The sequence below is a fragment of the Epithele typhae genome, assembly GCF_022376455.1.
Source record: "Epithele typhae strain CBS 203.58 chromosome Unknown BXZ73scaffold_56, whole genome shotgun sequence".
NCBI classification, from domain to species: domain Eukaryota; kingdom Fungi; phylum Basidiomycota; class Agaricomycetes; order Polyporales; family Epitheliaceae; genus Epithele; species Epithele typhae.
Window position 1 is genome coordinate 232,787 of NW_025954247.1, and position 26,939 is coordinate 259,725.

General features: G+C 54.4%; 6 protein-coding genes across 6 annotated transcripts; 1 reads left to right on the forward strand and 5 right to left on the reverse strand.

Annotated features, from left to right (window-relative positions):
- Positions 1–1,715: 1,715 nt before the first annotated feature.
- Positions 1,716–5,095, forward strand: BXZ73DRAFT_52358 (RNA-binding domain-containing protein; the record flags this gene model as incomplete). The annotated part of the gene is made up of 8 exons (XM_048020799.1): positions 1,716–1,780; positions 1,830–2,085; positions 2,131–2,368; positions 2,423–3,371; positions 3,422–3,590; positions 3,640–3,841; positions 3,897–4,780; positions 4,835–5,095. The coding sequence occupies 8 exons, from the start codon at positions 1,716–1,718 to the stop codon at positions 5,093–5,095; spliced, it is 3,024 nt and encodes a 1,007-aa protein (XP_047874382.1).
- A 2,552-nt stretch (positions 5,096–7,647) lies between these two features.
- On the reverse strand, positions 7,648–9,943 carry BXZ73DRAFT_92034 (eukaryotic translation initiation factor 3 subunit 6; the record flags this gene model as incomplete). Its single annotated transcript, XM_048026216.1, has 10 exons — positions 7,648–7,872; positions 7,928–8,318; positions 8,373–8,506; positions 8,562–8,729; positions 8,785–8,929; positions 8,982–9,246; positions 9,299–9,424; positions 9,481–9,631; positions 9,683–9,777; positions 9,832–9,943. 10 exons carry the CDS (start codon positions 9,941–9,943, stop codon positions 7,648–7,650), a joined length of 1,812 nt encoding a protein of 603 aa, XP_047874383.1.
- Positions 9,944–10,156: 213 nt separating this feature from the next.
- BXZ73DRAFT_92035 (multidrug resistance-associated ABC transporter) lies at positions 10,157–15,926 on the reverse strand (the record flags this gene model as incomplete). Its single annotated transcript, XM_048026217.1, has 24 exons — positions 10,157–10,191; positions 10,308–10,478; positions 10,538–10,652; positions 10,709–10,925; positions 10,981–11,177; positions 11,239–11,468; positions 11,600–11,804; positions 11,862–12,078; positions 12,132–12,219; positions 12,276–12,370; positions 12,429–12,564; positions 12,617–13,269; positions 13,304–13,473; positions 13,530–13,952; positions 14,009–14,077; positions 14,143–14,209; positions 14,280–14,494; positions 14,633–14,687; positions 14,736–14,869; positions 14,924–14,958; positions 15,157–15,321; positions 15,377–15,661; positions 15,720–15,796; positions 15,853–15,926. The coding sequence occupies 24 exons, from the start codon at positions 15,924–15,926 to the stop codon at positions 10,157–10,159; spliced, it is 4,128 nt and encodes a 1,375-aa protein (XP_047874384.1).
- Positions 15,927–20,282: 4,356 nt separating this feature from the next.
- BXZ73DRAFT_52434 (uncharacterized protein) lies at positions 20,283–20,906 on the reverse strand (the record flags this gene model as incomplete). Its single annotated transcript, XM_048020815.1, has 1 exon — positions 20,283–20,906. The coding sequence occupies one exon, from the start codon at positions 20,904–20,906 to the stop codon at positions 20,283–20,285; it is 624 nt and encodes a 207-aa protein (XP_047874385.1).
- A 1,382-nt stretch (positions 20,907–22,288) lies between these two features.
- BXZ73DRAFT_80262 (uncharacterized protein) lies at positions 22,289–22,627 on the reverse strand (the record flags this gene model as incomplete). Its single annotated transcript, XM_048023241.1, has 1 exon — positions 22,289–22,627. One exon carries the CDS (start codon positions 22,625–22,627, stop codon positions 22,289–22,291), a length of 339 nt encoding a protein of 112 aa, XP_047874386.1.
- Positions 22,628–25,589: 2,962 nt separating this feature from the next.
- Positions 25,590–26,926, reverse strand: BXZ73DRAFT_104848 (uncharacterized protein; the record flags this gene model as incomplete). Its single annotated transcript, XM_048016036.1, has 6 exons — positions 25,590–25,716; positions 25,775–25,953; positions 26,347–26,360; positions 26,416–26,495; positions 26,549–26,788; positions 26,838–26,926. The coding sequence occupies 6 exons, from the start codon at positions 26,924–26,926 to the stop codon at positions 25,590–25,592; spliced, it is 729 nt and encodes a 242-aa protein (XP_047874387.1).
- Positions 26,927–26,939: the final 13 nt, after the last annotated feature.

Below are 26,939 nucleotides of genomic sequence, written 5' to 3' on the forward strand. Positions count from 1 at the left end.
TACTCTGCATTGACGCGTTCGATACTGACATTCCTGATGTACACCTGGCGCTGGCACGGTGAGCATCCTCTCTAATGTACAGGTGCACCAAGAGCATCTTCACCTTTCACCTTTCACTCTCGCGGCCATGCTTCCACCCGCCGTCTTGAGGTTTGAAGTTCCAGCGCAGCCGCGAGCTCGAAAAAGGGAGGTACCAGTACGTGCGCAACCGTCCCTGCACCTTCCTGGACGTACGCGATGGCGCGCAGGGCGCAGGGCGGGACGGCGCGCATACGCGCTATCGATAAGCCGCGCGCCGCGAGGCACAGTGAGCGCAACGTGTTATTCCCACCTCGAGCGAACGGTGGTGCACGAAACCTAGCGAGAGCGCAACGAGGGTGTTACGCGAGAGAAGCAATTAAAGTTGCACGCTTGTCTCCAGTAAGTCGGGTCCCACCGCCTTGAACTTGCTCGGCGGCCACAACACGAGGAGGTTGCGGTCGTCAGTTTGATGCGGCAGAAGACGAAAGCGCCGCGCGAAGCGGCTAGATACCGCGAGGTTAGTGCGTGAAGGACGGCCGATGTACGACATGGCGCGCACCTGTTTCTCACAGAGCCGCATATGAGCGTGCTGTCTTCGATCCCATTTGCTCTCCGCTCCGGCGGTGTGCTCTCAGTGAGGCCACAACGGACCTAAGGTGGGCGCCGATAGACAGTTTATCAATCAACCCGCGGTATCGAACACGTTCCAGGTGGCAACAGTCTTCGAGGAAGGGATCATACTGTCAAGCCGTCCTGCATGGAATCACGCACCTGAGACAACGAACAGCCAAATTAAGAGCATCTCTGCGCCGCAATGAAGAAAATTTTCATGACTGTGCTTGAAGGTCTGTGAGATGATGGTTTCCGCTTTGAAAGCAGGCATCCTCGGGATTTGCATCCGCGGTGAGGCTAACCGTTTGCAACTTGTAGCTCTGTATGTTCCATATCTGTCCGCGGGAAACGACACACCATTTCTGTATCAGCCTTTGTCAACTGAATGCCACCGAGCCATGCTGACGTACCTCTTGATCCGGCTCACGGTCTCCTCCGGTGCCAATATCTCACTGGCTATCGGAACCGCGGCGCACGATGCCCTAGCGATGTGAGGGGTGCCAATTCGGCCTCCCCGTGGGTTGTATGCGTGTCAAGAAACACATGTATGCGACCTGGAGTAATAGATCATGATGGTGTAAGATATGCTACGACTCGGGGTTTCCCCCCGTAGTTCTGGCACTCACCGGAGAGACACACTTGATATAAAGTCGGCAGAGTAATCCATGGGATGGTCCGTGGCTGAAGTTGGTGACTACATCTGTCTCGCTGCTGTCGGCGGACCCCGAGTTCCTTCATGAATGTTAGATTGATTGTGTTCACAGCGCTGAAGAAGTACCAGCTTCACAATTATAGGCATGCTTTTGCGGCGCAAATAAGCAGCGAAGAAGGATATTTCTGAGTGGCGGATGCAGAAGAAGTCGGATGTCGATGAGAGGCCCGGCCGCTGGCGCGCGCTGAGTTACTGTCAGGTTACGAAGAGAAAACACTAGGCTGGGGTTAGGTCCAAACTTCCTGGCGTCTGAGCAACTGATGACTTTTTGGCTTCGGGTGGAAAGCCGTCGCTCGCATCTATACTTCTCCTTCAACCCTTCAACGTCCCCTACCATTCCCTCTCACATCTCCGCTTCGAAGGAAGACATATGTCAACATTGGGCAAAAGGAAAGATCGGGAGCCTCTCGAAGGAGGGGAAGAAAAACCTCACGGGTGTGCTTTATTCTTCTGGCATCCCCGCACTAGACTGACGCCGTTACAGGTCGACACTTTTCGTGTCGAATCTGCCATACACTGCGACCTCCACCGATCTCAACACGCTGTTCTCCGATATTGCGCCTGTGCGGACAGCGTTCGTGGTCACCGAACAAGGCACCGGCATCTCGAAAGGTGTAGGTTATGTCACCTTCGCCATCCGTGAAGATGCGACCATGGCTATCGACAAAATAAGCAAGGAGGGTATTTTGCTCGACGGTCGCAATCTCAGGGTGCAGTGGGCTGGAAGCAAGGTGCGTGTTGTATTCCGTTTGGTAGCGGCCGCACTCTGACGGCATGTGTGCCAGAACAAGCATCATGAGCAGGGAGAAGAGTCCAAGATCAAGCGAGAAAAGCCCACGGGGACCAAGGTAGCGCGTCCCGTAGGAGTGGGCGACCCCTTGGCCATTCGCACCGTCGTGGTTTCGGGGCTACCTTCAGGGATCGACTCTAAGGTGCTGTGGAAGAAGGTTCGCAAGCTTCCAGGCGCAGAAAAGGTCGAATGGCCGACCAAGTCCGCAACGGAGGCGGAGGATCACAGCATTGGTGTGTTTCTGTTGTATGCTGTCGACTGTATGCCAACGGTCGGTTGCCCCCCAGCTCATGCTGTCTTCAAAACACCCGCGACTGCGTCCGACGCTGTGAACAAGCTGCACGCCCACGTCTTCAAAGGCTCCCTCCTCTCAGCGACCCTCAAAAGACGCATGGACGGTCTCGCCAAGGCTGCCGCGGCAAACTTGAAGAAGCCCAGAAAGTCGGCTGACAACTCCACGAAACCGAGCGTGGGCCCGGCGCCCAATCGCGCGAGTCGCCTCATCGTCCGCAACCTGCCGTTCGACATTACAGAGCAAGACCTGCGCGCAATCTTCCTACCGTATGGGCCTATCCACTCCGTGCACATCCCGCTCGCGAAAGTGGACCCGAAGGAGAAAGACGAGGAGGAGGTAGACGGCTCGTCAAAGCCACGGACGAAAGGGTTCGCGTTTGTGTGGTTTCTCAGTCGGAAGGACGCGGAAAAAGCTATGGAAGGCGCGAATGGACTGGAGGTGGAGGCGGGCATGGCGCAGACGCTGTTCTCGGACAAGCAGAAGAAGAAGAAACAGAGGAGAGAGGAAAAGAAGCTGAAGGCCAAGGTCCAGGCTGAAGGGGAAGGCGAAGAGGGAGGCGAAGAAGACGAAGACGACGACGACGACGACGAGGAAGACGATCGTGGTAAGAGGACGATTGCAGTGGACTGGGCTTTGAGCAAGGATAAGTGGGAGGCAGAGAAGGCGAAGCTGGAGGCTGATGCAGAGGATGGAGACTCGAGTTCGAGTTCGAGTGGAGAAGAGGGAGAGGAAGATGACGGAAGCGACGAAGGCGAAGACGAGCAACTGGGCGTACACGAGGGACACTCCGATGAAGACAGCAGTGATGAGGAGAGTGGGTTTGACGAAGAAGACGACGACCAGACGCCGATGAAACCAACTCTCCCCGCGCCAGAGGTAGGCACGACCGTCTTCGTTCGTAACGTACCATATGAAGCCACGGAGGACGAGCTTCGCACATTGTGAGTGGCGTGTAAACTCTCAAGGCTGCCCCAACTAAGTTATGATATAGATTCCGGGCATTCGGTCCTCTGCGTTACGCTCGCATCACCATGGACCATGCAACAGGACGGTCACGAGGGACTGCGTTCGCGTGTTTCTGGAACAAGGAAGATGCGGATAAAGCGATTGAGCAAAGCAACATCTTGTTCGCGGAAACCGTTGGAGCAGAGTCGCTTGCAGTAAGTGCCGCATTGTTTGTCCCAGGTGCATCTCTTATCGCGGCAGTAGGTCAAGAAGAATCCCTTCAAGCTCCCTTCGCTTCTAACTCCCGACCCTTCCGCTTCCATGGCGCAAAACCTCGTGCTTCATGGGCGCACACTGGGCGTTAGTTGTGCCGTCACTCGTGACGAAGCGAGCAAACTCAAGGAGGCCGGTGAGCGACAACGCGAGAAAGCCGACAAGCGCAACCTATATCTTCTCCGTGAAGGGAGTACGTCATCCGTCTAACCCTCTCGCTGCGTTTGAAACTCATTCCATCTTGCCAGTCATCCTTCCCAACACTCCCGCTGCCGAGAACATGCCTGCTGCGGAGGTCGAGAAGCGCACGACTTCCTTCAATTCCCGCCGTGCCCTCCTCCGCTCGAACCCTTCCCTCTTCGTCTCGCGCACACGTCTCTCCGTCCGCCAGCTTCCGCTCTTCGTATCCGAGCGCATGCTCAAGCGCCTCGCCATCCACGCGATCCGCGCCTTCGAGAAGGAGGCCAAATCCGGCACGCGCGAGCCCCTCACCGCCGACGAGCTCGCCGAGCCCGTGCCCGAAGATAAAGACGCCGACGGTGACGTCAAGATGGAGGCCGCCGACTCCGACGCCAAAGCCGCGGCGGACAAGAAAGGCAAGAAGGGCGGCAAGCACCCACAGGGCAAGCCCGGGCGCAACACCGGCGTCCGCCAGGCGAAGATCGTGCGCCAGGGTGATCGTGTCGACGCCGTGACGGGCAAGGGCCGCTCGAAGGGGTACGGCTTCCTGGAGCCGCACACGCATGCAGACGCGCTCCGCGTCCTCCGCTGGGCGAACAACAACCCGGCGGTGCACCCGTTGTTCGAGGGTTGGTGGCGCGCGGAGTTCGAGGAGCTCATTGCGGCGGAGAAGAAGAAGGGCGCGGGCAAGGACGGCAAAGTGGACGAGGCGCGGGTGAAACGCATCCGCGAGGAGCTCGAGCGCGGGGCGCCGCCTAAGGGCAGGGGCACGCTCATCGTCGAGTTCTCGATCGAGAACGTGCAAGTCGTGCAGCGACGCGCTGCAAAGACAGGCAAGGAGAAGGAGAAGGAGGAGAGAACAGATAAACGGAAAGGGAAAAGCCGAGAGTTCGCAAAGGAGAAATTAAGGGAAGGGAAGGGCAGTGAGCGAGTACAAGAGGAGTCTGGATCGGTCTGCCTGCTGTTCTGCCACACACCGTACTCTGCAGCTGATGACGATTTACAGAGCGAAAAGAAACCTCGTGTTCGTCAATCAGTGCCCTCCAGCAAGCATGAAATCTCAGGCGAAGACAAGGACCGTCCCAAGAAGAAGCGTCGCATCTCCGACCTGTCTAAGCCTGCTCATTCAGAGACGGAAAAGACGAAAGGCGCGGACAGTAAGGATGTCAAAGGGTCTCCCACCAGAGTCAAGCAAACCAACACTCTAGGATCTGTCATTGGGCGAAAGCGGAAAGAGCGTCACATGAAGCGTGCAGGGAAAAAGTAGCTGCATTATGGTTGTCCTAATGTATAGTGGTTCTGAATGTGTGGATCAGTCCCCGTCGCTAGGTCGGGCACCAGTGAGTTCCAAATACTGAGCTTGACACGCTATTCGAAAGGCCTTCGTCATTGCTGGCGTTAGTGCTGTTGTACAATCCTGATCGTGCACATTCAACAACCATTTTGAGTACGCGAAGTTGCAGGCATGCAAGAAATACCAACCTTGATCAAGAATGGATCCAGAACAACAAGGCGCGGCATATTTGCCGGGATTTTCAGTCTTCCTTTGGGGACAAGCGTCGCTTTGTCACTCTTAACAATGCCACCGTCGCGGATGCTGACAATTTTCGGAGAGTAGTAATTATGTTCATGACCCCAATAGCTGTTAAAGGGGTGTGTTAAAACTTCGCCAGCAAACGATAAATCGTATAAACGGGTGCTTACTAGAAAAACCGCTGCAGCACAATGCTCAGAGAATCATCCGTCCGGTATTTGTCGCGATATTTGGAAGCAAGGCTAAAACGGACTGCGACGGGAAACGTGGGGACTTGGTCGTTGCCAGATTCCCACCACTCGACGTTTATCTGGGGCCTCTTGCCAGCTTGGAGATTGGGTAGTAAGTTGCGTGACTGGTGGACATGGGTTAGGTTTGCGGATAAGGGTTCGGAAAATAGCGTACCTGAAGCCATGCAATGACCAGGAGCGTGAGCGCATAACTGGTAACGGTTTTCGGGCCTTGGGGTATCCGTTTAACGGAGATACCGACGGATCGAGCCCATGCCTTCACGCTCTTGATCAAAGGGATCAGATGCCGGTTTAAGCGGCTGTACTGGAGTATTAGCTCGGTGTTATAGAGCCCCAGTCGAGAATTGATGTTGAGGTCCATTGAAAGATTGGTCTAAGGATGTGTGAACTTCACTGGAACCGCGTCAATGTCAGGAACATGACGGCGTAGTGCTACGCTCACCAATCGGCACTCGAGCGGCTGTAATGGCCTTCACGTTCTTATACCCCGCTTCCTCCAACACTTCCGCGAGGTTGCTAAACGCATACAGCTCGCTAAATCATATCCTTCGAATAGCTGAGGGCATACCTAATGGAAACTGAAGATGACATTCGAGACGCTAGCTTCGCTCAGGTGTGGGTATGGAAACTCACGATTGCGTTCGGTACGTTCGGTGGTTTCGATGGTTTCGGTATTTTCAGAAGCCGTGCTCCGCGTCTGGCCGAAAGGACGAGTGCTGTCCTGGGAAGCGCTGAGCGGATCTGCAGCACACATTCGACGGCCGCACTCACAAGGACTATCAGATCCAAATCGCTGCCTTCTGACCACACTCCATAGCTTGCGCTCCCAAACGCGCGCACTTTGCATCCAGTGCCAAACGCCGCGGAAACCACCTTGGAGACCTCTTCCCTTGCTTGGCGCAGCGGAGGGTTCCTACCCACGTGTCCTCGGCGGGTCGAGCGCAAACGCTCAGACTGAACAGAAATCAGACCTAAGAAGACGGAGGAAAGACAGGGAACCTTACAGAACTCGCAGACCCAGAGAGGCTGCACTTGACAGGCCTGTGCCGTTTGTCCTTTCATTATCGGCGTCGACATAGAGAAGACGAGACAACACACTTTTGGTCGGCCATGAATGGCGTTGATTTGGTTGTCCGTGACACGAAACTCTGCAAAGATAATGAGGATGAATTCGGAATTAAAAACAGCCCATACGCACACATGCGTCAAGCTCCTGCAGCGTGGCTAGGTCGCGAAGGCATGCTGCAAACGCCCCGCCTACAGGCGTAGCAGACGTGAGCCGCTTGTGCGGCGTGCGGTCGGGAAGTAGTGGAGCTACCATGATCTGTATCTATGTCTTGAGCCCCGAGACTAGGACAGACCATGGAGTGAGTAAGGGACACTCACCTCAGATCCGGTGGGCGAGAGCGTCAAGTGTGATGCTTGAATGGCATTCGCAGCAGTTGATGCAGAAGCGCGTGGAATCTGATGTGTCTTTGCATGCTTCAAGAAGGAGTAGCAACCTCTGCTGGGACGAGGGGCGCGGATGTGCGGGGCGGGCATGTGGCACGCAGCCCGCTGACTTGAAGACTCGGGGAGCTACGCGTGGCTGAAACAGGACAGGAGTAGACCAAGTCGGTGAGGAGCAGCCGAAAAGACGAGCAAGATCCTGGAGAGTGGTGTTGAATGAAGGGAGCGGAGCGGTGGATGTCCAGGCCAAGTTCTCAGTTGGAGTCCAGCATGCGCGGCTGCTATCAGCCGCCATCGCGGACACTGTCGAGACGCGGACGGAGGCACGTGCCACGCACTCGGGACGCTCACAAACAATTTGAGAGAAAATCGCGACCTAGAACATACAGCTGCAGTCAAGTTGTAGGGCAGGGCTCTAAGGGAATGGAAAGAATAAGTAGGGCGAGAGGGCCATCATCATACAACAGTCGGCGACATAAGGCTACACAACAACACAATGTACCGCATATAACAGCTCTGGTAGCGACAACGAGGGCATGAAGCAAAGTGAAGAACCCCCGGTGACACCAGCGTCTCAAAAGGCACCTATGCTACCTTCACGCTGCCCCATGCCACTTTTTGTCCGCCCGTCCGCGGTGCCGCGGCACCATCCTTCGCAGCCTCCGCCGCAGGGGCCGGCGCCTTGGGCGGGGCAACAGGGAGAGGGAGCGCACGAAGGCCGTCAAGGACGCGTTGCGCGTGCTCCGTGTTGCGGATAAACCAGCCCGCGTAACGGCGGCCCACAGTCGACTCCGCAATGTGGACCATATTCTGCACCGGGGCATGAGATTGGTGATAGATGCAGTAGAAAGACGACATCACGTACTTCATTAATCACAAAGTCCAAGTCACTCGTTGAGATCATCTGCCCGTCGAGGAGACCCTTCTCATGGGCGACGCGGCTGACGGATCGACTGGCCTGCTTCATGACCATGAGTTGTTGGACCATCTCCTCTTCGTCGGCATCCAAGAAGCCAGCAAGTTTTTTCGCGTCAAGAGACGTGTAGAGCTTGAGGAACGAACGAAGTGTGGGCACAGGTGCCTGTGCGCGTACTTCTGACAAGAAAAGGGCGAGGTGACGTTGTGCGGGCTCAACCGGAGGCTCCGCCATGTACGCCGTGAGGGACTCCGAATCGTCGTATGGCGGAGGGTTGGCGGAGATGAACTTGGGACAGGCATAGAGAAACAGCTCTTCGAAAGCAGGGATGCCCTCCTCTCTGGAAACATGACATCAGCCTTTCGCGGTGCGTTTACTCGAAATTGATACGAACCCTCGCGACATTTTCGAGAACTGCTCGCCGTAACGCTCCTTCACAATGTTTGAGATGTTGTCGTCCACTCGTGTTGGTGATAGGGCGTTGCAAATCGCGAAGAGCGCATACATCCGATCCGCCGTCTTGTTGATCTACTCACGGGCGGGTGTCAAGGCTTGCACAGTAGCATACAAACATGTTACGTGCCTGGTCATACTGGTAACTCCTCGTGTGGTACTGCCGCATCCGCAAGATAAAGTTGAGAATTGACACGAAGGTGCGAATGGCGTCCGGATATCTGCAGAGCATGATGTAGCAGAAGCCGACGTAGTAGTAGGTGGTTACATGGCAGGCGGTGACACGGGTGAATGGCGACTATTACAAACTGTCAATGTAACCCGAGGCCATCATGATAGCGTGAGCGACATACCTTTTGGTTGAGCTCTACACTCTCCATGACCTTCAGGGCGAGGGTGAAGTCGCCGAGAAGGCTGTGCACCCGAAGGAGGCCGATGAGACTGAAGTAACCAAGAAGCTTGTACAGTGGCCGCGTGCCATACTCTCCCACTATTTCGCTGTCGTTGGACAAGTGAGCGAGCGTACAGCGCGAATATGACAACGACTTACGCGATTTCTTCTGCAGACTTGCCTTCCTGGAGGGCGACCAAGTGCTCGTTGACCTTCGACTTCTGAATGAGGGAGTAGAGGACGTTCAACACACTGTAGGAGCTCCAGACCTGGCCTCCGTCGGCTAGCATCGTGAGCTCTTCCTCCGACTTGGACTTGGCTTTTGAGCGCCAGACGCAGAACGACTGGAACTGGTAGATGAACTCGTCGATAATGTCCCAAAGCCACTGCTCCGGCAGCTCAAGAGGGACGGGGCCATCCGAGTCTGATGGAAGCCTTGTAGCGCATGAAAGGACAAAAAACACGGCTGTACTTACTGAGCAGGTAGTTGAACAGCTCGCAGCTGTTCTCGTAAGAATGGAAGCGATCGTCGATGTCGGGGGAGAGACGGGAGTAGACATGACGGTAGTAGAGCTCGCGGTAGAGGATAAGGAAGATTTGATCTTGTTCGAACGAGTTCAGGGAGAGAGGAAAAGGGACAACGATGCGAAACACACACCATCATTTACGAGAGGCGCAATAACCTCGGCCTCTGGCCATTCGGTTTTTGAGTAGAACTTCTCCGTCAGCCTATTCCATCCACTCTCGTATGCCACAGTAATCTCCGCAAGGTTGTTCTCCAACACAGCTTGGTGGAAGTGTGCGATGAACTGAGAGCACTGAGCTAGAGCATTTGACATGGGGAGGGGCATGGCACTCACTCGCTTCACAACATCCGGGACTTGGGCAAACGCAGCTTGCTGGGCCATCTGCTGTTGAACGGCAACAATGGTAGCCTCATTTATACTAGATTGGGCTGAGGTATCCTCTTTGAATATCATGCGCTCGCGCGGTGGTGAAATCGACCGACCGTCATCGTAGAGGCCATTTTGTCCGTAGCTGCCGATGGCGAGGTTGAGATCGACATCCTGAAGCTCCTCGTCGATATCGGTCTCCCAGAGAGCCTTGCGTTGCTGTGACATAGCGAAGGGGTGGGGAGAGGGCGTGGAAGAGGGACTAGAGACTTGACTGAAGTGTTTCCCCCCTTAGACTCGGGGAGAGCAAAAATCCTCGGCGCGTTACGATCTGATCTAATCTCAACTGTTGCGGCGTTTATCATATCAACGTTGGCAAGCAGGCACGTAATCGGAGTTCCAAATACTCTTTTACTAGTACAAAAGCTGGGTCTAACAGCATCATTGAGATGCGTGCTCTTGGGACAGGGGGGTATCTACATGTACGGCGCCGAAGTCGCGACGTTCACCACAGACTCAGCCTTCTCGTCCATCGAAAGCGCGACAGATGAAACGGCGGAGGGTGTGGAGGAGGAGCCCAAGGTAAGCGCACCGCGATCGCGGGCCTGAACGGAGGAACGGATACGGAGGATGTCTTGGCGGGAGAGCTTAGCTTCGTTGCAGAGGGAGCGGAAGATCGAATCCTCGAGGTCGAAGAGCGCGAGGGGCGTGTCGTACTCGGCGACCTTGCCGGCGTCCATGACGAGGATGCGGTCGTAGTAGACTAGTATTCAGGGCCAGTGAGCACGACTGTAGGAAGTAGGAGGGAGGGGCAGGGCGCACCAATGGTGTTTAGTCGGTGGGCGATGCATAAGAGCGTCGACGACGAGAACTCGGTCTGGATCGTCCGCTGCACCTTTGCATCCGTCTCGACATCGACGCTGCTCGTCGCCTCGTCCTGATACACAGGTCAGTATCGGTTCCGGATGGGGTCCACGTATGGTAAAAACTCACGAGGACAATGATGCGGCTGTTCTTGACCAACGCCCTGCATAGCGCGAGCAGTTGCTTCTCGCCCGCGCTGTAGTTAGAGCCTTCGTCGCTGACCGTCGAGTCGAGGCTGAATTTAGCTTCTGTCGTCGCGTCAATCGGGGCACCCTCCTTTGGCAGGAGCCACGCGCGCCGCAGCGACTCCAGCAGTTCGGCGTCCGTCCGTGTGTTCTGCGGGTCGCTGTTGCAAGTGACGTCAAAACACTGTCACGGAGAGGTCAAGGTATGACACTGACAGGTTCTCCCGAAGCGTGCCCTTGAACAGCAAACTGTCCTGCGGGACAAGCGCGAGCCGCCCACGGAGCGTCTCGAGCCCAATCTTCGCGATGTCCACACCGTCGACTTCAATTACCCCATCTTGTATGTTGACAATCCGGAAGAGCGCCTGCAAGAGCGAGCTCTTCCCTGCTCCCGTGCGACCGACGATGCCAACCTGTTACGAACAACGTTAACAAGGAGCTTTACTGGAGAATGGAAGTTACAAGGTGACTCGCCTTCTCTCCGGGCTTGACTTCAAATGTGACGCCTTTGAGGACCGGAGGAAGCCCCGGCCGGTAGGCCATCTTGACATCCTTGAACTTGACCTCGCCGTGCTCAGGCCAAGATGGAGGAGGATCATCGAGATTCGTCGGGGCGCCCTCCGTGGGGAGGTCAGTGTAGTACAGCACGCGCTCGACGGCGTTGAAGTTCTGCTCGTTCTGCGCGTACATGGACACCATCGTAGCTGCGGATTTCAAAAGCATCAGTTGGTGCAGTTGTGAGTGGGTGTAGGAGACGCGACTTACAAAACGATTGCGTGACTGCAAAGCGACTCGTCAGGAATGCGCATACAAAGAGTATGATGCTGGGACTTACTGCCGAGGGTGTACGACAGAACGACGCCAATCTTGCTAGGGTCGACAGACGACCTGAAGCCGGCGGCGAAGAGACCGATACCGAGGATAAGGATGTTGCCAAGCACGTCGAGTCTCACTGCGAGCCAACGCTGGATGGCAATTGTCATGTAATACGCGCGATTCTCTTGGTCGAGCCCTTGGTTTGACTTCTGTACGAACCGATCCTGGAAGGGCACACCTCGTCATCACGACCAGCACCGAGGCACATGAGGGAAACCTACCTGCGAGCGGTAGGCGCGGAGAGTGCTCAACCCAGTCAGGGCTTCGGAGTACGAAGAATACAGGAGCGAACGGAGCAGGGAGTCAAGGCGCTTTGTCTCAACCGAGCTGCTTCGATAGTAGAGAGCTGCGGCGTAATAGAGGATGATCATCGGGACGAAAATAACACCGAGATAGGGGAAGGTGTAAAAGACCAAGGCGACAGTTCCCAGCACGTTGCTGAAAATACTATCAATGTCGCTCATCAGCCAGAACACGACGGAAGTACTAACCCAACGGTGGTAAGGAGTTGAATCGCCACCATGGAAAGTTCGGCATCGATCGTGTCTTGGTCTTTGGAAAGGCGCGACACGATGCGACCTGGAAATCAGGATGTCAATGCCGCCATCTGACTAGTGGCCTTGGATTGGACATACCAATAGGAGTAGTGTCGAAGAACGAGACTGGCGAGCGGATGATAGCGCCGAACGCCGTCTTGTACATTTCGAGACCTCCGGTCAAACTAGCCAAACTATAGAAGGTTTCATGAGCACACTGTCCGTGGTCCCTCGAAGTAGAAGATAACGCACCCAATAGCAAGACCGACCAAGAAGAAAAACACCCCACTGGCGACACCAAGCGCGGTGTATGTCCAAATGTAGTCCGACGTCGTGAATCCTGGGATCGACGACGACGTCCAGAACCCAAGGAAAAGAGTATTGCCAACTGTTACAAGGGTCATCAAGCCACACTGTTCCAAGAAGATCCAACGACGTACCTTGTGCGCCTTGCAAGAGCAGTAGCAACAAGACCACAAGCAGGACTACCACCAAACCACCGCAGTACTTGAAATAGCGTATGTAGACCGACCAGTCAACGGCACCTGTCACGCGCTCCTCCTCCTGCATGAGTGCTTTTGGGGATGTGTCGGGAACCAACTTCTCGAGCTCGTCCTCAGCTTCCTTCGCTGTTGCAGCGGTGGCCTCCGTCTTCTTGGCCGCCATGGCAGCCTCGTCCTGGTTATCAAGAGAGCCGTACTCTTCCATCAGACGCGAAAAGTTGGGCCCATTTACCATGAGGTCCGCGTACGTGCCCTGTTCGACGATCCGGCCTTCATCCATGACGTAGATATAGTCCGTGCGGTCGAGAACGTGCAGCGCGTGCGTGACGAGCACCCGGGTCTTGTCGGCGAGGGGACCGCGAAGGAGAAGCGTGTCGAGGAGGGTCTTGCCGACGTGGGCATCGACGGCGGAGAGCGAGTCGTCCATGAGAACGATTTCGGCACCGGAGTATACCGCACGGGCGAGAGACACGCGGGCCTTTTGGCCGCCGGAGAGGTTTATGCCTTTCTCGCCGATCTCGGTCTCCTCTCCGTGCGAAAGCATCGCGAGATCTGGTTCGAGGCAGCAAGCTTTGACGACGCTGCGGAATCTGTGGTCATGTCAGTTGAATGCCTATCTGTAACCGTAAAGAAACTCGCTTTGCGTCGTTCTCCTCTTGACCAAAGACGATGTTTTGTCGGAGTGTAGCGTTCATGATCCATGCCGTCTGCGGGACGTACGCGGTAGTCGATGAAAATACAGTCTTACCGCGGGTCTTGCGCATCTCTCCGATCAACGCCTGAAGTAGAGAGCTCTGTGGCATCGAGTTCACCATCAGCGGCCGAAGATCCAGGAATCCGAGTTTCGCACCTTTCCACAACCGACTGGCCCAACAATGGCGACGAACGAGCCTTTCGGGATGTTCAGCTTGAGGTCGTGAAGCGCGAACGGCTTCTCCTCATTTGCTCCCTGGCTCTCCTCCGAGGTACCCTTCATGTCAGCGCCGGTGATCGGCAAGATCCCCCCTTTTTCCTTTCCTTGCTTTCCTCCCTTCCTATCTTGACCTTCGTATGCTCCCCCGCCAAACTTTGGCGGCTCGGTGGGGCCATTTCGCACAGTCTCCCACGTGAAATCGCCGTCGACGGCGATGGCGTCTACCGCAGTCTTGTCGATAAGGTAAGGTTCTTCCAGCTCTTCGGCACGAAGGAAAGTCGAGATGCGCCGCAATGCTACCACGGCGTCTGTAGCGGACGCTAGGACGATCGGTAGCAGTATGAGCGGCATCCGAATGATCTACCGAAGATGAATATCAGCGTGGGCAGCTGGTCGTGGACACGGAGATGACGAACCCCCAAGAATTGGACGGAGGAGAACACCACCGCGACGTCGAAACTACCGCTGCGGAGGGAGTATGTCACCTATCCATATGTCTTAGATTTACCAACGATAGACGGATGCTCTGAGAAACATCGACGATACGCACGATTGATAGTACCGTGGCTAAAACCGGGATAACGGTGACTACGCCGAGCAGCGCTGAACGCACGGCGCTGCAATGCGCAGGGACAAGCATGGTGTCAGCAAATGTGTACGCGAAGGAAGCGTCGTGATGCGACTCACGTAAGACGACGGATTGTCTGAATTTCCCGCTCTCGCAGGTCACCGACATGATGGGAGTAGAATGACTCCCATGCAAAGTACTTGATGAGGCGGATCCCGGAGAGGACTTCGTTGGTCATGCGGACTCGCTGATCAGTGAGAGCGACTCCCTTCTTGCGCTGCGCGAACATGGCCTTGGCAAGTAGGAATTGGATCGGAAAGCCGACGAGAAGGACCTGAGATGATTGTTAGTCACGAAGAGATGTCTCTGATAGGGACGGCTCGCACCCCAAGGCCGACAAGAGCTGATGCTCCGATCTAAGAGGAGAGAGTCAGGATTTGCAAAAGACTATTAGCGACTCTGCACAACTGACATTGCGAGCAAGCAAGCCAATGCCGAGAATAATCTGAATGGGAGAAACCCACAGGCTGAAGGGAGTCAGCATACACACTGCAAGGCAGACAACAAAGTCATACCCGTGAGCAGTCCAACTGGTCCATTCTACCCGACTGGCGTCTGTCGAAATCATGGTCGTGATTGGACCAGCGCTATGCATGTTGCGAGCCCTGCCGCTAAGGCGCAAAGACTTGCGAAAAACAGCTCCGATCAGCTGAACGGGTCAGAGTGAGTACCTGTACGCGGATGATACAGAAGCAAAACACACGCTAGTACGAAGAGAAAGACCGCAGGTCATTGAAACTGTAAGCATATACAGTTCAACGACGGTGCAGACGAAACGTGACGAAACGAAACGTACTCATCTGGGAGTGATTGGACAACTGAATGCCGCCGTTTAGCAAACATTCGTGCACAGCTATGTTCGACACGTACCAAACTTGATAGCTCTACAGATATTGCGTTCAGCGGTGTTCGAAGCACGCAAGTAAAGGCATTCACCTTGCATTGAAAAAATGGCGAACGTAAGACCGATCCCATAGCCGATGCTTCTGGGCTTCGGTAGAGCTGCTTGTTCCTCGGTGCTTGCGCGGTAATATACGAAGGACTGAGTAAGCCAAGTCAGGAGAAGTTGGTTGACCAGCGGAGTGCAGGTGTTCAAAGTGTCTAGAAACCGTGTGAGAAACTTGAGACACCAAGTACACCGGAGAGACGGGCCCACCGGCAACCAGTTTGAATACACCCGCAGTCCACCATTCCACCCAAAACACATTGTGAAGAGCGAGAGCGAGGTTGGAGTCGTACTTCTTCGGTTTGCCTGACGTAGTGACCTCTGGAAGCTTCTCAGGAACTGTATCCCCGTCCAATTTCTCCTCGGTGTTTGACTCGGTTGCCGGAACGCGTATGAAAGCAGGGCGCTCCTCTGGACGGCATCGTTGATAAAAGGAACGCTCCGCGCGCTCAGTGAGGTCGCCCGTTAGGCGGTAGTCGGGGAGTCTCCAAAAATCTGAGAGGGCCCCATCAGGTTTGTCGGACCCATATAGCTTGCAAGACAAGCCACACACCTTCTTGCTGAAGGGGGCGTGAAAACCCCACAGCAAGGAAGGGACCAAGCCATGAGAAGAAGAGCCTGGAGAAAGGACTGGCCGACAAGTCAGCGGGGTGTCTCAAGGTGCAGCAATAATACAAAGGACGAACTTGGATGTCTCGGGGACGAGCTTGCCGTTGGCGAACACAGGCGGCGCTGGCGGTGGACGAAATGGGTTTTTCATGGTGGGGGGCAGTGGGGTCGCATCGAATGGCGGAAGCCATTGCAGTGGTTATAGGTGGCATGGAGACGCGTGAGCATACCTGGCGCGACGGCCAAACGACAATATCGGCACGACACGTCTGCACTGCGGTGGACCGGCATGTCAGCACGACCTGTTTCTGCTGTCAGTGTCACTACAACCACCGATCCGAAGTGACGCGGCCCATGCCGCCGCGATGCCGCCGCGATGCCGCGTGTCCTGTGCCGCGTTCCAGAGCTTGCTTGCCTTCCTGGCTCCTGTTGATGTTGGGTTGAGACCTGCTGATGACGGAGTACGGCAACTTGTCATACTCTGGTCAAGATCAAAATGGCCGTCGGCTGGCGCTAGCGTCCTGGACTCGGTCACGTTCCCATCCTACTCCAAAAGAGGAAATGATGACCCACGTGCGTGACACAGTAAATGTCCACCCTTTCACCGGCCTAGGCCTTTCACTGGTGACCGGTGAGCATAGATAGCGCATGCGCTGATCCGACCAGAAATTGCTCGCCTGAGTAAGGATACATTCCCGGTGTGCGTCCGTGCTACTACTACCACGTCGCCACCCATACGATGCTGTTCTGTTCCCTGCAGCCGGTACTTAGTAGAGTCTACAAGTGTCGCCGTGCTTCGCACGGCATCCCTTGATGATAATGAAAAATGACATATGTAATGGCATTTATGCGAGAATATCAGTATAGACTACATTGCGCGTGGAGCTAGAACCGTCAGGTAGAAGTATGCGGGCATCGTGTCGTTTGCGAACACGGGACAATGCAGTATACAACTGCCCGTGGCCGAAGACAGGTACGGTAAGGTCAATACCTACGGTGTCTAATGTGAGACCTTGACAGCTATTGAAAGTGGAAGCGTAAGCGCATGCAAGAGGAAACTGTTTGCGTAAAAGAGTGTGACCTGATCGGAGCTGATGAGTGAATGAAATGCGGGGTAGGAGGAATGTTTGGGATGGAATTTGAACATCCAAAGCATTAAGAAGGTGTACAGCGATCACATGTGAACCCAGTCCCACTATAATGACACGGGCATTTTTGACGAGAGCACGATCGATAGAGAGAGTGCGGACTAGCCTATACACGCCGTTGATCTTGATGCGGAGTGTGAAGGGAGGAATGCCTGGAAAGGACTGTTCAGACGTCCAGTCAAGCATGGAATCTGGTGGTGCAAGGTCGCATTCCTGGCTTTCTTTGATTTCGTCGGATGCGAAGTACGTTTTCTCATCGCCAGTAATGCGGTTGAGAATTGCAGAGTTGTATGAGTTGACTTGGACGTGCTTCGGAGCAAGAATGGCGCGATGTAACAGTAGATCGGGATGATAGAGGATGTTAGAAGGGTAGACAAAGTCGATGAGGTCGGATAATTCTGATACTCGCTGGATGAGATCCAGTTGAATGTCGTCTTCAACACCGTCTCCAACACTGTCAACGAATTGGGAAAACTCAGGGTCTTCAGCGTTGCGCACAGGAATCGTCAACCTGTGGATAGTAAACTTTGACCATAGCGGTGATGACTTGAGGGACGCTGCGACAATCATGGCTTTGGAAGCGCCAGGGATGACAGGGCACGTTTGACGAAAGTCTCCAAGCATGACAACGATCTTGCCTCCAAAAGGTAGATGGTTGTTCATGAGCTCTTTACAGAGATCATCAACGCACTGGAAGACAGCGCGGTTGGCCATAGGAGCCTCGTCCCACACGATCAAGCGAGCTTCACGGATGAGGTCAGCTCGCGAAGAACGGGTGGTGACAGTGGACTTCAAGAGCTCGTTCCGTTCATTCACAGGCACCTTGTGAACGTCAGCAAAATTTACGAAAATGTAAGTAAAAAAGCAACCTTGAATGTGGAATGAGCGGTCCTTCCTCCAGGGTAAAGTTGTGCCGCGAAAGCTGTTGTCGCCGTCGTAAGGACGATGAAATCCCGGCTACGCAAGTTGTCGCAGATGGCATTGACTACGAAGGTCTTGCCACGACCAGCAGGGCCGTCAACAAAACAGAGGTAAGGTGTATTCGCGAAGACAGCATTGAAGACATCGTCGGCGATGAGCTTTTGTTCGGAGTTGAGAAGCGCGAGGTTCCGGTCAGCACGGGATCTCATGTCGTCGATGAGGGGAGCCCATCGTTCGCGTTCGTGGGCTACTTCATGAGACAGTTGAACAGGTTGGCGCAAACCGAAGTCGGACAGTGTTTTGCCATACTCCTCGAGGTCATGTCCAATGTCTTCCAGGGCGTGGTCGTCAGCAGCTGCAATGGAGCCGTTGTGTCGAATGAAAAAGTCACGTGATAGAGTGTCGTGTAACTGATCCCACAGGATGGCAGGTGTTGGAAGGCAGTCGTTGACGAGGAGATGGATGAAGAGAATGCGCAGTTCTCGTGGGGTTCGGAGAGCTTCGACGGCTTCAAGAAGTGCAAGTTCGCCTTCCGATTCTTGTGCAAACAATCCCATAGCATTTGCTGCGTCTTGGTAAGAGTCATAAACAACACCGTTAACGGTGCGAGCATCAATGAAGTTGGCGACCGGACGAGCATGGAGGATGACTCGAAAATAGAAGCGTTCGCCTTCAGTTGGTCGTGCGGAGTGTAGACGGCAAATGTGAGTGCAGGACGCAGTGCGTCGAACGACGTGCTTATGAAGGACATCGGGAGTGGGACGTTCTTCATACCAGTTTGGATCGGTGATGCGAGCAACGTTGTATGTTGCGAGGCGGAAAATGGTGTAGTATTCCATATAGGTCAGAGAGGAGAACGGTCGGAAGCAATCTTGCGAAAATTCAAAGGATCCGGCTGGTCGTAGGAAGTATCTCTCCAGGTCTGATAGAGTGGAGGCGACGTCATTGCCATCGGAGTTGTGATAGTACTGTCGGTAGTGATGAGACATCGATGGGAGGTGAACAGGAAGAGCTGTGACAGCAGGAGATTTGCGAGTGATGTGGTAACCTAGAATGCGCCAGACGGCTTCTCCTGCTGATAGGTAGCGGCCTGTCCAGTAGTCCTTGATCTCGTCAATAGGTTTATCAGGATCTACTACGTCGTAAGTTGCTCTGTCAGGGCCTACAAATGAGATTTCAGTGGAAGACTCAAAGACGCTTATGAAGGTGTAAAGCACCTTTGTGAATGTACTTGAAGATGTATTGGAACATCAGAGAAGCGAAAGCGAGCTCGATATTGGTGTGGCATTTGAACGCAGCAAGGATAGCGCGACAGTAAGGGACAACCCACGCATCTTGTGGTGAACGGCGCCTGTAAGTGACTTTTCCTGTAGTGTGGTCTATCGTAGTCGTATCGGACAGGGGTTTTGGGTAACCAAAACGACAGACGCGGTCTTTGTGACCAGGAACGGTGCGTAGACAGTAGTTCGAATGCCCATGGACCATGAACTTGTGCACGAGAGCTGAGAGGGTGGGGTCGTCAGGGATTTCGGCTGAGATGACAGCATCGACGTCTTCAGGGCGGGTGAGATCATTGTTGTATTTGACGAGAATGTGAGCATGTGGAGCACCGCGCTTTTGGAACTCGACAGAGTGGATGAGATAGACAACACCACCAGCATGAGGGAGGAAGTCATGGGAGAGGGTGTGAAGGAAGAGGGAGAGTTTCCGGTGGAAGACTCTGCATACGACAACAGGAATATCCGTCCACGATTGACCCGGTCGGAGCTGGGAGGAAATTTCCGGCCACGAAGTGTTGCACGTCATTGTAATGAAGAACGTAGGTGGTCCTAAAGCTGCTGCGATTGCGAGGGAGTCGGCAATTTGCTTCGAAACCCATTTGTTAGATCCTAAGAAGGACGCCGGAAGATAGATGTTGTCGGAAGCGTCAACGCTCTCAAGACCCATTTGGTGAGCATCTTCCAAGCGGAGGCGTTGCTGATTCGCACGGAAGTAGCAGAGGCGGGTGTCAAGATGTCGACTGAACATGTCCACAACGTATTCATTGGTCAGCCTGCCGAAAATGGAGAAGCGTGGATCTCGTAGGAGGCGCATACGGTAGTGCCATATCTGAGTGCAGTGTGGGTCCTGGTCGTTTTCGGTGTTATGCTCGATGAGATCGGCAGATCCAAGAGGTTCTCCGGGCAAACCCCAACCTGTATGATGTATGAGTTCATTCAATCGCACACGAAATAAAAGGGTCGAACCCAATGTGCCTGCAGGGAAGAATAGAGGGTAACTCAAAGGCTCCCACAGCCTGCTCGTAGCAGAGATGAAGGATTGGGCATTGTTCGTTCTCTGAACGACGAGCGATCGAGATCGAAGATCGTTTTGAGACGTGTTGTCGTAGTGCATAATGGCAGCGATTTCATCGCCACCTACCACAAAGGATATGTAATTCACATCAGCGAAACTAGAAGATGTACTAGTACGAGAAAATGACACTCACCAGAATCGTGCAATAGTATTGTCGCTTGCGGACACAGGGTTTCATCCATTCCTCCAAGTATGTTGAGGCGCCGGACGAAAGGATTTTGCATCAAAAGGGCACCTTTGACGGCTTCAATCCAAGAAGAAGGTAGAGTATCTGCCCATTTTTTATGCGGGGGTTTGGTGGTGTCGAATTTGTCATATAAGAGCCAATGTACAGCGGAATTTTGATGTTCAGGTCGAACACGATGGTAGATTCGGCCACCAACAGACCAAAACCCAGGTGGACCGCCAACGTCAAAGAAAGGGACACTTGATTCAAGAGATGCAAAGGAGAATACGAGGTTGAGAGCACGGGACAAAGAGGAGATTTTTGGGTCGAACAGGAATTGGTTATATTGTATTGGGAGAACAGGTAAAGGAGGGAAGCTGTTGAGCTTAGACCCATTTGTTCCACAGCAGAAGCCCGATTCTTCCCCGGTTAGGAGAATGACGCCGCAGTGCCGGCAAGCATGAGTGGAACCCGCACGAATTTGACCCCATACCAAGTCTGCTGAACGCAAGCGACCAACGGACCAATCATTGGAAGTCATCTGCAAGAAAGAGTAAGGATTATGGACGAGTTATAGCAGTATAGCAGTTGAGCGCGAAGGTAGAGGAACGTGTGCTAACCTGGCAGTTCTGAGCTGAAGCCTTCAGGTGCTATGGCGCTATTCTGTGTATTTCTCATCCCTCATAGGGAAAGGGGCTCCGAGTTGCTCACGATCAGGGGTGTTATCCTGTAGGATAGCTCTCGCAGGGCACGTAGGAGCACAGAAAGCGTTTTATTGCTGTCGGAAGAGGTATGGGATACACAGTTGGTGAACGGTATGCACGGGTTCGTGATCGGCGATGAGTACGAAGTGCGGCCGGCGACCACAATGACCGGTTACGCAATCACGAATGGGCGCCTCGGAAACCCTTCCAGACCGCAGTCACAACCAACACACCGCACGACGACGCCCATACGGACATAATCAGTGTGGATATTGGAATATGGAGGTCGCGGTGATGTACTGCAGCCGTTGTTTTGGTAAGTCGTTCAGTCTGCTCTCCTGCATTCTCAACGCCGATCCATGCCCCACAACGAATCCGACAGGCCGAGGACGTCGTTGTCAGGACTCATCGTCGCTACCCCTCGTGTTGTATCCCCGCTATAGACGTGGATCTAACGCACCTGCGACGGCCTCAAGACTCACCCGAGGAAAACCACCCCCGGATCCTCACATCTTTTTGCGTTAACCCTGCCCTTCGAGTCAAGACTGTGGGCGAAGATCCCTTCGCCTCCGGACTCTCGCCGGCTCTCTAGCGGAGGCTGCGACGTAGCCACCTTGGCTGCTCGTCGTTGGACCCGGTATGAAGCCCGAGCCGAGGACTCCCTCTCCCGGACGTCCTCTCTCCAACGACCCGCATCCGCGCAGACAGGAGGAGATTTGGAGAAAACCGAGGACACGGTGGATTTGGTGGTTCCTGGACGACCTTGATGGGCTTGGATCTCGACGAATACGGCACGTAACACCCTCGTTCTTTCGCCGCCCTCGTCCCCTCGTCGATGGTTTTCGAATGACACCGCTACCGCTATACCCCGTCCCGCGGTTCGTCCGGAATACCCCATCCTCTTCAAGCATCGTCTTTCGGCAGGATATCGGTCATTGCTTCACGGATTCTCGTCTGTTCGCTTGGCGTCTGGGCTCGTTCGATGCGTCTTCTCCAGCGCGTTCCAACGCACCCGGGATCACCGCAATCGGCCAACTATTCGTAGCGCAATCGCGCTGAAGACCTGCCCCCGCTCCTCTATTCCATCTCGACTTCTACCTTCACCATTTCTTGGCCATTCGGGATGGTTTTACAGTTCCCCTCTGCGCCTCCACCCCCTTCCGCGACTGGCCGCATCCGCGCTCTCGAAACGAGCGCTCTCCGCCCGTGCACCATGATGTCAGGTCATCCCGCGCCGGGACTGGTGGTCGTTCTCTTCCGAGTCGCCCATGCCCTTCGCACCGCCCACCCAAGTCGCCCACCCCCGTGTGGTGTATGTTCCGTCGTCATTGCCCACGCGCGTGACCGACGTCTTCTTCGTGCCACCCTCGTTTCCTGCGCCGCCCAACCACGCAGCCCGCCTGCGTTGCCCTATTCCTCCCGCCTCACTAGCTTCCGCGTTACCCGGCTCTGCTTTGCCCGGCTCTGCCTCACCTCCGTCCACGTTGGCCATCACCACCGCCGCGTTGCTGCTGAGTACGCGTTGCCCATCACCTCCATGTCTCCGTTCTCCGCCCATGTGTCACGCACCTTCTCCGCATCGTCCCAGGCCTCCACGTCCTCGAAGGAGTCCTCCGCGTCACGCGGCTTTGTGTCGCCCGCGTTCACGTCGCCCGTGTCCTCCCGTGTCGCCCTCCAGTTCCTCCTGCGAGCCCTGCTCCGCGTCTCACCGACGTCTGTCTGTGTCGCGGCCCCTTCCTTTCTCCCGCGAGCTCTCCGTGTCGCTACCGTGTCGCTGGTTCCGCATCGCCGTCCTCCGTCGTCGTCGTCACCCCCCTCACGTCGGGCTCCCCCTTGCTGTGTGTCGTCCCGGACGATGTCGCCTCCTCTGCCTGCGTCGCCCACTGTCGTTGTCCTTCGCTCCCCCGTCCGGGTCGCCCACCACCTCCTGCTGGCGGTCGTGTTCTCTGAATCTGCTGCCTCAACGTGCTTCGCCTGCGTTGTCCATGTCGTCCATGTCGCCTGCGCCGCCTTCCTTTGTGTCACCGCATTCGTCTTGCCCACATCTATGTCCACACAGCCCCCCGAAGACGAAAATGGAGTGTAGTTAACAAATACGCGAGCAAGTCACGAGAACGTGCGAGGTATGAGCGGCGACGAGCGCATCAGGCGCGGTTGGCGATGAGCGCATCAGGCGCGGTCGGCGATGAGCGCATCAGGCGTGGTCGGCGATGGGCACGCGAGGTGTGATCGGCGATGGGAACGGTGAGCGTCTGCGGCGAAGGCGATGGCCAGCGACGCCGGGAACGGACGAGGTGTGCAGGAATGAGACTAGAAATGTGTTGATTGCTAAAGAGTGTCGTGTAGTATTGTAGTATATATACATGTGCAGTGCACTGGTTACGCAATCGGCGATGGATGCCTTAGAAACCGGCGGAGGGTGTGTGAAGACTGGAGGGATACATGTCTAGAATGACAGAGGGCCCATAAGGACAGTGCAGGTATGTCCGTCAGCGTCGGTGCGCAATCGGCGATGAGCACGAGTTGCAGTCGGTGATGAGACCAGTTACGCGATCGGCGATGAGACCAGTTACGCGATCGGCGATGAGCACTGGCGCTTGCATGAGCAGCTGCCGTCGTGCCCACTGTTGTCGTCCAGACCCAAACTATGTGTCGCTCTTGATGGACCAGACCAATCGCTGGAGGCCATGCTACGGATGTGAACGTTGATGACCGCGACACTGTGACACCATGAACGGCACAGTACCATTGACACTGATCAACGCCACATTGCTGTCAAGTGGGAGAGCAGGGACTTGCGGCAGACAGTAGCGGTGCGTGAGTGAGGATGGAGTGCACGCGGCATGGGTCCGAGTGGCAGTGAGGTAGATTGGGAACCTGCAATAGAATACCATACATTATCGTACATGCACATGGCATTTAGTACTTCTGCTTATACAAAGCGCAAAGATCTGTTGAATGGATTGAGATAGGAACAACTTCAAAGAGCAGAAGAACATACCGACAGATCGACCACGACTTCTGTACGGAATCGCTCCGTAGAAGGTTACTATCGTCTGCTGGCATAGTTGTTAATGAGATAGATGTCGTAGCATGGGCGGAGGGATGGAAAGTATAACGAGAGGGATCAGTTCCAACCTTCTGAGAGATGTTTATACGGGAGGAATACACATGAGATACGAAAAGGATACCGTATACGTGAGACGGGCAGATACGATAACATAGATTTTTCAACGAAGGAGGAGGGAGGTCAGAGTGGTCGATGTCACGAAGGAAAGTTGTATAGATATCTTTTATGAATGCGACTAGGAACTGTGCAAGTTGATAAGCAGCGAGAGGAGGTTCAACCATAACTCGGAATGAGACGATGGCGTCGCATATGGTGAACTGCCACATCATCAGAGCCCGAGGAGGGCAGACATTGGGGGTATATGATGTGTGATATGTTATAGTCGGGCCCGCCTAAAAGAAACTGTGAGACTAACATGTGAACGGGATGAAGAAGACGGTAATTACAGTGAGGAGAAGGGGAAGTCGTGGATAGATTTGAATGTGGTTTTGGCTAATCACAGAGTTTACGAAGGCTACTATTCGGTCGCGGTACGTACAGGCGTACGTGACACGGCGACTGCTTTTTGAATGACCAGCGGCTATGACTCCTATGAAAGCGTTCAGATAAAATGATACATCGCAGGAGAGCTTTTAACGACATACGTTGTTTCGCATCTGGGTCGTTATGAATACCTTGAATGAAGAGATAAATGCGAGTGGATTGCATGGGATGGAGATGATGTTTGTGCACGAAAGAGTTATGAAAGACACGCCACTCGAACAAACGTCGACATGCTGCATACACAAACTAGGGTCAGAGCATATGTCACCATTGAGTCATGTCTGACAAAGTGTGGTACGAACAGAGATCAGTTCATGACGTCACTTAGATCATTTACAACCCTAGTCGTCAGTGTCCGTGATTGTACCGATACGGTCATACACGATAAGGACATGTACATGAGATGGTCCTCTATTCTGTAATTCAACAGATAGGACGATGATCAAGACAATGTGGATCCCCATATGGAAACTGCATTGAATTGATTGGAACACTAATGAACCCACATTGAGTGCACTATTTGCGAGACAAAGGGGCGACATACAGGTGTTTGTTGAAAGACGATTGACATATAGATCCAATATTGTAGCTCGACTGTCGAGATATTAGTTTCGTAGACAGAAATGAAGACGGAATCCTGACCGTGATGTGTTGTTTTCAGCGAAAATTGGCATCGTGAAGGTAGAAGGCAAAGCAGTGTACTCAACGTCTCCGAGTGCGTCTTCAAATTTAAGATGTCATCCGACGATCTGTTCATGTTTGAGGCGTAGGGGTCATCGATCGTAGGCCACGTCGAGTTTCCAGAAGAGCTGAACCACACATGACAGTGAATTGCCCTGCTCACACCTTCGACAAAGAAAACGATGAGCGCGTGGATGCATACATGTTCTGGACAGCACAGATTGCCTCAGTGGGAAAGGGTGATGACATGTGCTGTGCACATATCGACTGGCTCGATCGCCATCAGTGCAAAGTTTACCAGAGGGAACTCAAAGTTCTTCTTATACTCCTCGGTGACCAACTTGACCGGCACGCTCCGTGGATAGCGCTTCGTAGCTCCCTAACAGCAACCCCACTGTGTCCGGCACGCACCAGTTCGCCCGTATGCCCAGGCTCATCGTGAGGAACACCTCCCGCAGCTTCGTGTCCCAGTCGAAGTCGCCATCGCGCAGCATGTCGAGCGCGGTCGCATCCGCGGGGATCGGCATTGGTTCCGCGGGTGCCGAGGGCAACAGCGCAGGACGGACTTGCGCAAAGCGGCCGATGCGGAACTGGTGTGCCGGGGAACCACGATTAGTCAGCAACGCCGCCTCCGCGCGCGCGCGAGTGCGTGCACTAGCATCGACCATGTACTGTGTCCGTTCCCGTTGTGTCCCCGTTTGTTGATATTGTATGTCCAGCGGACATGCAAAGCGCCAACAGGAGAGTAGGACACAGAGAATATCGTAGGGGATGCAATGACAGGAAACAAATGTGATATCGTACACAATACAGCGAACACTATATCGTACACCATCAGACCACCACTACATCATTCAGGGGTCCGCCGCGTGCCATCACGCCTTCTTCGAACGGAGCTTGTGCTGCGAAGTTGGTGCAGGTCCAAGCTCCACTGGACCGTTGACAGAGGCGTCTCCGCCATCCTGCGCGGATGTGTCACGCACGTGAAATGATGGGCCTTGTGACGACAAATCAACTCCTAGCTAAAACAAAGACAATACTGGTCGACTCACCGGCACCAGGTGACTGAGACGGGGTCGACATCGTCGCCTGGGTCATGGAATCCAGAGGATCGACTGCATCAAGCTCATCACTGGATCATGTGAGGCTGACGTACGCGCAACGAAAACAGTATCAAAGACTTACAGCTCATCCATGCGACGACGTTTTGATGGCGGCGAAGTAGATGGACCAGGCAAGGATGCAGGGTGTGCAGCTGCAACGCCCATGGCACGCTCCTTGGGAGGGAAGTTGACAGCCTCCAGAGCGATGGCCAACTGACCGTCGTCCATAAGTCGTTCACAGGTCCCAATGAAGAGGACCCGTTGAGCGTAGTTAACCTTGAAATTACCCCATCGCCTCGGCTTGTCAGGTGGGACGAGGACACTGCGAGTGTATGCACTCAGAAAAGGAAATCGAAATCAGAAACTCTTACCTAATGCGGGAGGCCATGTCCTTCTTACGAACGAACTCCTGCACGTTCACGCGGAACATCTTCCCAGACTTGAACGTGCTTCCGCGCATGAGACCATTCCGG